Here is a 10,602-nt window from a genome sequence, read left to right on the forward strand (position 1 = left end):
TCACACTCCAGCACTGCAGTGACCATTTAGACATTTCAGGCATGACTAACTTCCACTTCATTGAATCCAGTGAGGTTGAAACATGACTAATTTTCTCTGGATCTGACCTAAGCTAAAGAAATATAGACTATTTCTAATCTTGTTCTATCCAAGCACAAATGAACTGAATTTTCTATTTTTAGTCAGTCTCTCCCCTTGAACTCACTTCTAAATATAACTGTGTTCTTTCCCATCTTTGTTGGTTAGTTGCCTCATGAAAAAGCACCTTTGGTATAACTATGACCTGGATGACTGAGGATCTCCATAGACATCTTAGAAGCTTCTTCAGTTCTGATTGAAGTCAGAACTGAAGAAGCTTCTTGGATGAGAAGAGAAATGTCTTCAAGGACAAACAAAGTCCAGTTGCCTTTTGAATGGAAGTAAATTCCACTGTCTATATATGCTTCATAGTAGTGGGGATGGTGGAGGTGACACAGACTTTAAATTTCACATTATCTTGTTATTTCTGTGTTGTCACCTCTCATTTCCAAAATGCTGTGCAGTGCAGCACAAGATTGAAAAACAATGCACTAAGCCAGCAGCCCCCAACCTTTTGGGCACCAGGGACCGGTTCCATGGACAGAGTTTTTTTCCGAGGACCGCATAGGGTGTGGTTTTGTGTGCTGCCTTCATCCTGCATCCCGCGGATGGGGCTTTGCTTGTTTGCATGGCCCAGTTTCTGACATGCTGTGGCCCGGTGCTGATCCATGGACGGGGGAGATGTTGGGGACCCCTGCACTAAGCATTTGTTTTTGGTGTCAAGGACACCATACATGTCAAACAGTGGTGGGATTCAAATATGTGAACAACCGGTTCTTTGTGTGGATGTCGCTTCTGGAAGTCTATTCTGGGCCTGGGCAACAAAAAAATTAGTTACTGGTTCTGCCGAAGTGGTGCAAACCGGCTGAATCCCACCACTGATGTCAAACTACTACTTGCGTATCCAAACCAAGACATGAAGATATGTGTCAACAAATGCTCTGCCCGTGGACATTTGCCTACTAGGCATCTTCTGGCTACATAAGGTTGGGGGAGGCCAGCTAAAACAAGAGAGTAGAAGTTGCCCTTTCTCACATCATTTCCCCCCCGCCTTCGGTCACATACGTTCCAAGTTAATGACCCATCCAACCCATGACAAAGTTGGTTATTAACTACTCATGAACGTTCTTTAGAAGAACGGTCCAAAGAGGTTATTTCACTTTATTCTTCCATCTGGGGTACGCCTGGAGCTTACGGCGTCATGGAGGCAGAATCACCAACGCTCACATCTAAAAAGACGGCCATCAGCAATGCGGCAGACATTTTGGTCATCTGTTTTTACTTCCTTGCGGTCATTGGCACTGGCCTTTGGGTACGTAGAGGTCCCTTTCCTCGTGAGATGTAACACTGGGCTGAAATTGCTCTGCAAGTAGCGGGGTATTTAGTTTGTAAAAAGTGCAGGTGGTGCTCGACTTACAACCATTCAAAGCTACAGTGTCACTGAAAAAGAGACTTAAGACCTGTTTTCACACTTTTGACCATTGCAGCATTCCCACGGTCACATGATCAGAATTTAAATGCTTGGCAACTGGTATGTACTTATGACAGTTGCGCTGTCCCAGGGTCATGTGATCACCATTTGTAACCTTCCCAGCTGGCTTCTGACAAGCAAGGTCAGTTGTGCTTAACAACTGCATGATTCACTTAACAACTGCAGCGATTCGCTTAACAACTGTGGCAAAACAAAGTTGTAAATTGGGACAAACTTAACAATTGTTAAGCAATGCAAATTTCGGGCTCAATTATGATCGTAAGTCAAGGACTACTTGTACTGCTGGGATTCAATGTTGATTTCTTTGCTAGGCAAAATTTCAGATGAGGTTCAAAGGGTCTCTTAATGGAATAATGTTCCGTTTAAAAAGTTTATTTGTTCCAATTTATAAACTACCCAGGGAACCATCTTTTATTGGGAAACTCAATAAAGTGCAGTGCTTTTCAACCTTTTCACCCATTGTACCACTTTTAGGATATGGCAATATCTGAGTACCAGTCGCCTAGCAAGGTGTCAAAAACTTGATGACCCCAAAAAAAGGAAAAAAGTGATAAAGTACAGGTAGTCCTCGACTTACAACAGTTCGCTTATTTGAAGTTACAATGGCACTGAAAAAAGTGCCCCCCAAGCCACAGCCAAGCAAGACACCTGCCTGCCCACCCGGCGGCGCTCTTCCTCCTGTCTGAGGTTTTCATTGTTGTGAGCATTTCTGTTGAGGAATGGCAGCGGTGGGGGAGGTGTTTGGTTTTTATTCCCCCCGTCTGCTGGGTGGTTGCAGCAGGTTTTGGTCACTTCACGTGACCCTGGGACACTGTGACCGTCATAAATATGAATCAGTTGCCAAGCATCTGAATGTAAATCACAAGACCCTGGAGATGCTGCAACATTCCAGCTGATTGGTGCTTCTTCAGGGCTCAGCGGAAGCGCCAGGATCAGCACCGAGCTCCAGCTGGAGCCTGGCGCTCATCCTGGCGCTTCCGCTGAGCCCTGACAGTCCCGAAGAAGTGCTGATCCTGGCACTTCCGCTGAGCCCTGACAGCCCTGCAGCTCCAGCCATCTCTCACTCAGGCTTGTGCGGTGCTGCCACCGGTTCAGCTCATTCCCCTCCCCTGCTACCACTTTTCTAGGATGGTCGCGTACCACCTGCCAATTGCCAATGTACCACAGGTGGTACCCGTACCACTGGTTGAAAAGCCCTGATAAAGTGCACCAGAATTCAGAAATCAAATATTGTCTAACAAGGGCATTTTTAATGAGCAAAACAACTGATTGAGTTGCCAAAATTACCATCCAGTGCAAATAAAAGGGCATATAATCTGTTCAAGTGGCAAGGTGTCTAACCCAAATCCCTTGGGTTTATCTAACATTAAGTCAGTTGTGAAAAGATAGGCAAAGCACTTAAACCCTGACAGTGTTGGGTAAAAATGAGACATGGCCACATCCTTTTGCAGCCCTTTCCCACAAAATCTTGTGCCCAAATGCAAGCTGGCAGGCTGACTCAAAATGCATGTTTATTAGACTTTTTAAATCCAGGCTGTTAGTGTCTCGTCTTTTTAAATTTCTGACCTTATTGCTCCAGGGGGTTAATTATTCTCCTCAGTTACACAGTTCAGGAATGTACTGGGAGCTGGTAATGAGTAAAATTGAAAAGATGAGTGACTGAACTGTCTGTTCTTTAAAGAATTACATTCTGCTCCCAGGCACTTTCTTCTAGTTTAGTCTAGAAATTACCTCCTTTGATACAGATTAAATGGGATTAAATGATTATGTACCTCATATGTCAAGCTGAATCATATTAGCATCTTATATCTGGCTTTATTTCAGGGCATGGGTTAAAAAAAAGTTAAGATGGCAGCGCAACAGTGCAATTAAAGCTTGACCTGCATTGCATGTAAAAAAAAAGAAGAAGCTTTGATCACACTGTCACACCCGCCATCTTGACTTTTTTGACCATGCCCTGAACATACCCTTCCTTTACTGTACTTAGAGCAGTGTTTTTCTTCAACCTTGGCCCTTTTAAGATGTGTGGACTTCAACTTCCAGAATTCCACAGCTAGCATCACTGGCTGGGGAATTCTGGGAGTTGAAGTCCACAGGTCTTAAAGTTGACCCCCCCCCCCCATTTGGAGTGTTTTGTCAACCCTCCTATTGTAAACAGGGAAGTGAGGCGGAAAGGATGGGGAATCTGCAAGGAGCTTCAACATGGAGGGATGCTGACCTCAGAGGGCAGGTCTGGATTCATGTAGAGGACCATTTGGGGACTTGATTTTGCTTTCTTCACTGTGATACCCCTATTATAGCACTCAAATGACTTCTGTCAGTCCTTAGAGATTAGAGGTTCTAAGGACCACAGAAAGAAAAGCAGGGCTGCACAGAGAAACCATGATGCAGGAAACCCAGATACTTGTGGTTTATTCCATAAACGATGCTTAAGACAACTGCAGTAGATTGTGTTATGTGACTCAGACCATAAATCCTCATATCTTTCTCTTATGGTTCGCAGTCCATGCGCCGGATCAATCGAGGGACAGTGGGGGGATATTTCTTGGCTGGAAGGAAGATGGTGTGGTGGCCGGTGAGTGACTAAAACAGAGAGGGGGGAGAGAAGACAAGAGACCCCAATCAACTGAGGGATGGAACAGAGGGCACTCACCAAGATTTTAGAATAGGGGATGCAGCAAAGTAAAGTTATAAGAGGGAGAAGGAAGATCAAGTGGTTAATTTGGGAAGGAGTGGAAGAAAAGCGACCTAAGTTACTGGATGAATTGGGAGACAAGACTCAAGACGACAGGACCAGGTAGATTTGGAAAGTCAATATGCTTTTTTTAAAAGAAAATTTGGTGGCTGTGTTCACAGATTGGAGCCTCTCTCTTTGCCAGCAACATTGGCAGCGGGCATTTTGTAGGTCTGGCAGGCACCGGAGCAGCGAATGGCCTGGCCGTGGCAGGATTTGAGTGGAATGTAAGTAGCAAAGAGACAAGATTGGGGTTTTTCCCAGTGCGAGGGTGGGCAACTATGGCCCCTTTCCGACTTGTGGGTTTCCACTCCTAGCATGCTGGCTCAGAAATTCTGGGAATTGAAGTTTACAGGTCATAAAAGGGACATAGTTGCTCAGCCTTGCCAAAGAGGAATCCCCACAAGGGGGCAGAGCAAGGCCACTATCATTTGCTGAGCAGAAAGCATCAGAGCACTTTGATTAGTCCCTGATTCCCCCCTCCTCACCAGCAGAGAAAAAAGGAGTATCTGCAGGGTGGGGGGATCAACAAAGGCAAGATGCCCTCCACAATGCACATTAAGAAGAAGAATCAGTTTGATAATACAATATGAATGACATCTTGTCTTTTTTTGACTGCCTCCCCACCCTTAGCTCTGCTGCTGTGGGAGCAATTTTTATTTTGTCCATCTCCACAGATAATCAGATAATCGCCTGTTTCATTTCTGCCTGTCACAAGCTGCAAATTAATCATCCAGAAGCTTTGATGAGGATTTGGGGGGAAAGAAAAAGATGGATACTTGACCTATCCTAGTTCTCACTCCATTATTGTTTTCTTTCTTTTTTAGGCTATATTTTTTGTTCTTCTCCTTGGATGGTTCTTTGTTCCAGTTTACCTCTCTGCTGAGGTAATGATTTCTCCTCTCAATCACACATTTATTTGTTTCCTTGTCCGGGGCATTTTTAATCTTCCCAAAGAATTCAGGGCAGCTCCATCATTCTCTCCACCCTCCCTACTTTTCTTCACATCAGCCTTGCAAGGTAGGTTAAGCTGAGAGAAACGGTGCAGACAAATTTCCAGAGTGAGCTTGCCGAATGCCAGTCTCCTCCTGATTCTTAATTTAACCAAACAGGATCCTTTCCTATTCTTTTTTTAGTTGAAATCAAGGTTTGGTTGTCAGGGTTCTGAGTAGGTTGTAGCTGATATTCTTTAAAGTCCACTTTAGTGTTAATTCCTTCTTCTTCTGTTGCCTTTTGAGTTGTAAGTTCATCAGTTGAAATGTGGGCTGCATTTTGTAGCTTTAAGGTGGCACCTTTATCTTTCAATCTGGAATTCATTAGCTCAGTAGCCTCTAGGATTTTTTCAAGTATAAGTTTGTAGTTAAGTTGTGGGTAGTATTCCTCCATTTCTGTGGTGTTTACAGATAGTCCTTTAGTGGAGGCTATTTTTGATAAAAGTCAATAAATGTCCATCTCCACTATAGAGAGTTGTTTTCATCACCCAGCTGTTTCAAGTTCTTATCTTTTTTGATAGTGTCAAGGACAAATCTTGGTCTCACAGGTCTCCCAGTCAGAAAAAAAAACCACTTGCTGTACCAAATTTTGCCACAAGATGTCTCCGATAACATGTAAGATCTTTTCCCAAACTCAAGTTAGGCTTTTATCTGGTTTTAAAAAAAAGAAATAATCTTTTTTTTTCAGCTTAACAGATAGGTAAGATAATAGGTCTCTGTAGGAATAGAAACCTTTTGGGACCCCAGGTATCCAAAAATTACAAGTCCAATTATTTAGTTGTTTAGTTTAGTTGTTCCTTTTTTTTCCCCATAGCTTTATATTCCCAGAGTAGGCAGAAGCTGCCAAATTAAGAAGGGGGAAAAAAGAATTTCCAAAGGCTTTTACAGGAAAGTAGTTGGGAAGCAAGAAAGGTAAGGTAAGGTCTCACCCAATTCCTCCACGTTGCTTTCGTTGTGCTTGGTAGTGCTTTTGGCTTTTGGCTGGAACGGCTTAGTGATCGGCCATGTTAATGGCCGATCTTTTCTTCATTGGTCCAAAGGAGCTGCCTCAGATCAAACAGAAGTGCTGCCGCCCTTCCGCGATCTGTTGAGGGTCCTCCGATCTTTTCTTCATTGGTCCAAAGGAGCTGCCTCAGATCAAACAGAAGTGCTGCCGCCCCTTCCGCAATCTGTTGAGGGTGGTCACTCCTCCAGGGCGACTTTCGACCCTTTCCAGGGTTTTCCGACGAAGGGAAACCGGATGGCGGAGAGAGCGCTCTCCCCGCACGTCCGCCGGCACCGCGATCGCAAACTGGAAGCTTGGAAGATAAAATCTCTGGGCCCAGTGACCAATCCAGATTGGATCCTGCAAAACGTCTTGTGCTCTGAAAGCCTTGCACAACACTTGAGTTGTGGATTAAACACTCCAGCCTTTTGGAGATCTTCTCATATTATGGAAAGAAAAGAACCAGCTGGGTGTAGTGATCAAGATGCTGGCCTAGAAACCAGGAGATAGTGAATACTAGTTCCACCATAGACATGAAAGCTTGCTGGGTGACTTTGGGCCAATCATCAGGAGATGGTGAGTTCTAATCTTGCCTTAGGCATAAAAGCCAGCTAGTGACTTTGGGCCTATCACCAGGAGACGGGTTCTAATCCCATTTTAAGCATGAAAGCCATCTGGGTGACTCTGGGCCAAACATTCTCTCTCAGCCCAATCTACCTTACAGGGTTGTTGTCGTGAGAAAAATGGGAGGAAGAAGTAGTATTAGGTATGTTTGCTGCCTTGAGTTACTTTATGGTAACTTTATATTACCTATAAAGTAATAATGGTGGAATAAAAGTCTAATCAACAAATAATAAATAAATGTTAACATGTCCTCTGCTTCCTCCCCCGTGCAGGTCATCACAATGCCCCAGTACCTGAAGAAACGTTTTGGAGGCCAACGAATCCGTCTCTACCTCTCCATCCTCTCTCTTTTCATGTACATCTTCACCAAAATATCAGTAGGTCCTTTCTCCAAACATCCGGGATACAGTGATGGGGAGAGGGAACATTTGGAAATAAGAATCTGCTGCTTTCGCCTATTTAGGAAGGCTGGTATAAATGCTCTTGTGGCTTTTAAATTCTAGCTCGGGGGTCTTCAAACTGAGCCCTTTTATGACTTGTGGGCTTCAACTCCCAGAATTCCTCAGCCAGCGTGCCTGGCTGAGGAATTCTGGGAGTTGACGTCCACAAGTCATAAAAGGGCCAAGTTTGAAGACCCCTCTTTTAGCTAATCTGCGCCTCTCCCTGGTAATCTTTCTGCTTCTCTCACCTGCAGGTGGACATGTTTTCTGGTGCTGTGTTCATCCAGCAGGCCTTGGGCTGGAATATTTATCTAGCTGTCATAGCGCTTCTGATCATAACCACCATTTATACCATGACAGGTAACTGGATTCTTGGGCTAGGAATGAATTGGGTACATTGAGGTAGTCCCCAACTTACAACCATACCTTTAGAGACCATTTGAAGTTGCAATGTTCGTGAAAAAAGTGACTTATGACCAGCCCTCACGCTTATGATCGTTGCAGCATCCCCGTAGTCAGGTGATCAAAATTTGGCCACTTGGCAACTGACATGTATTTAGGATGGTGGCGGCCTCCTTGGTCCCCTGATTGCCATTTGAGACCTCCTTAGCCGGCTTCTGACCAGTAAAGTCAATGGGGGAAGTTGGATGCACTTAACAACTGCATGACTCACATAACGACTGCAGTGATTCACTTAACCACCATGGCAAAAAAGGTCATAAAATTGAACATGAGATACTTAACCACCCCTTTGCTTAACAGCAGACATTCTAGTCCCAATTGTGGTTGTAAATCGAGGACTTTACCTGTATTCAATAGGACAGGGCTTTTCAACCAGTGGTACGGGTACCACCTGTGGTACATTGGCACCTGGCAGGTGGTACGCGACCATCCTAGAAAAGTGGTAGCGGGGGAGGGGAATGAGCTGAACCGGTGGCAGCACCGCACAAGCCTCAGCGAGAGACGGCTGGAACTGCAGGGCTGTCAAGGCTCAGTGGAAGCGCCAGGATCAGCGCCAGGCTCCAGCTGGAGCTCGGCGCTGATCCTGGCGCTTCTGCTGAGCCCAGAAGAAGCGCCGATCAGCTGGAATGTTGCAGCATCTCCAGGGTCTTAATATTAATGTATTAATGAGAGTATAATATACAGTAAGATATGATAAAGTTGGAAGGGACCTTTGAGGTCATCTAGTCCAACCCCCTGCTCAGGCAGGAAACCCTATACCATTTTGGACAAATGGCTGTCCAGTTTCTTCTTAAAAACTTCCAGTGTTGGTGCATTCACCGCTTCTGGAGGCAGATTGTTCCTTGGCAACTGATTCATATTTATGATGGTCACAGTGTCCCAGGGTCATGTGAAGTGACCAAAACCTGCTGCAACCACCCAGCAGACGTTGGGGGGGGGAATAAAAACCAAACACCCCCCCACTGCTGCCAATCCTCAACAGAAATGCTCACAACACTGAAAACCTCGGACAGGAGGAAGAGCGCCACCGGGTGGGCAGGCAGGTGTCTTGCTCGGCTGTGGCTTGGGGGGGCACTTTTTTCAGTGCCATTGTAACTTCAAACAGTCACTAAGCAAACTGTTGTAAGTCGAGGACTACCTGTACTTTATCATTTTTTTCGTTTTTTGGGGGGGGTCATCAAGTTTTTGACACCTTGCTAGGCGACTGGTGGTACTCAGATATTGCCATATCCTAAAAGTGGTACAATGGGTGAAAAGGTTGAAAAGCCCTGCAATAGGAAACTGAAATTCCTGGGCAATACGATAAAATATAGCTAGGGGGAGGATTCCAAATACCCAGCCAAAAAGAATGCCATCTGCTCTGATTTTCTCGTACGTGAGGCATAATTGCAGTTTTTTAGGTAGCAGGAAAAACATGGAAATAAATAAGGAGGGAACAATCACTTGCTAATTCAAAGGATTCAGGAATATCTGCAATGGAAGGATCGAAAAGGTCAAGAGGGCAGCCCCGCCCCTGTGACTTAAGCTCCACCCATTTTTACATGCATCATAACTGTTTTTAATGGCCTTGCATGATCCTGGCAAGGTTAAAAAGGTGCTGAGGCTGGGCCATAAGTTGGCACTGATAAAGAGGAATATTTCTGTAGAGGGCCTAGCACTCGTAAAAAAAAAAAAGGATGAAATAAGAAGAGAGTATTTTCTGTCATTTATTCACTTATCTGAAGCCAGGCAACCAGGCGTAGCAGTGCAGGACAATCCTATTTGCCCTCACATCCAGTGAGCCAAATCTTCTTTTAGAATATTGTCATTAAACAGTTCTCTTCATCTCACAACCAACATTTAGGGCCAATCAGTGGGCTCACTTCCCTACTGGATTTTATCCTTTTCTTCACAGTTTTGCCAAACTTACATTTGTCCCAAGAATTATGTTTCTACTTTCAGATGGAGGCTATCTTTCTGGGTGCCCAAACAGGCAGGCAGAACCACAGCAGCCCAGCCCTGTCTCGCACACAACATACGCAACTAAAATGGAAAACATTTTTAAAAGAACAATGCAGTAGCCAAGAAGTAATCAGGCCAGAAATCTAGAAGAATTGTTCACAGAATGAACCTTTCGCCCTGGCACGATCTGCCTGTTCCCTAAAACACACACACACATATATACACCCATAGGCAGGAAAGACGCAAGCGCTCTGAATCTCTTGTTTTAAGAACAGCTTATCACACGTATAGTTATGACATCTGATTAATGAACAAGGAATCACACACAGTCCTAAGCTTCTTCCTTGTCTGTAAGGCAGGGGGTCTGTAAGCCAGGGGTTGTCCAACCTAGGCAACTTTAAGATTTGCTTGTGAGACAAGGGGGTCTGTAAGGCGGGGGGGGGGGGGATCAACCTAGACAACTTTAAGACTTGTCTGTAAGGCAGAGGTAAGGCAGGGATTGTCCAACCTTGGCAACTTTAAGACTTGTGGATTCAACTCCCAGAATTCCCGAAAACACTAACATATATATTATACACATAGGCAGGAAGATGCAAGCACTCTGAATCTCTTGTTTTAAGAGCAGCTTCTCACACATATAGCCATAACATCTGATGAATGAACAAGGAATCACACACAGTCCTAAGCTTTTTCCTTGTCTGTAAGGCAGGGGGATCCAACCTCGGCAACTCATAGAATTCTGTGATTTGAAATTGACAGGTCTCAAAGTTGCCAAGGTTGGACACCCCTGCTGTATGATCTTCACCAGATCTGCCTGTACTTTATATTACAAGGGAAGCCAAAAACAAGTCCTC

General features: G+C 44.7%; 1 protein-coding gene across 1 annotated transcript in view; it reads left to right on the forward strand.

Moving 5' to 3' along the window:
* Window positions 1-1,279: 1,279 nt before the first annotated feature.
* Window positions 1,280-10,602, forward strand: part of LOC107300333 (sodium/glucose cotransporter 2-like) — a gene marked incomplete at its 3' end in the record, with an annotated part of 16,376 nt that continues 7,053 nt past the window's right edge. Inside the window, exons 1-6 of the mRNA XM_015829667.1 lie at window positions 1,280-1,390; window positions 4,074-4,145; window positions 4,427-4,531; window positions 5,132-5,191; window positions 7,178-7,282; window positions 7,600-7,705. Of these exons, the coding sequence (XP_015685153.1) occupies window positions 1,280-1,390; window positions 4,074-4,145; window positions 4,427-4,531; window positions 5,132-5,191; window positions 7,178-7,282; window positions 7,600-7,705 (559 nt within the window). The remainder of the gene's footprint in view (window positions 1,391-4,073; window positions 4,146-4,426; window positions 4,532-5,131; window positions 5,192-7,177; window positions 7,283-7,599; window positions 7,706-10,602) is intronic.

Source organism: Protobothrops mucrosquamatus, unplaced genomic scaffold (assembly GCF_001527695.2).
Source record: "Protobothrops mucrosquamatus isolate PMUCROS unplaced genomic scaffold, P.Mucros_1.0 scaffold6699, whole genome shotgun sequence".
NCBI classification, from domain to species: Eukaryota; Metazoa; Chordata; class Lepidosauria; order Squamata; family Viperidae; genus Protobothrops; species Protobothrops mucrosquamatus.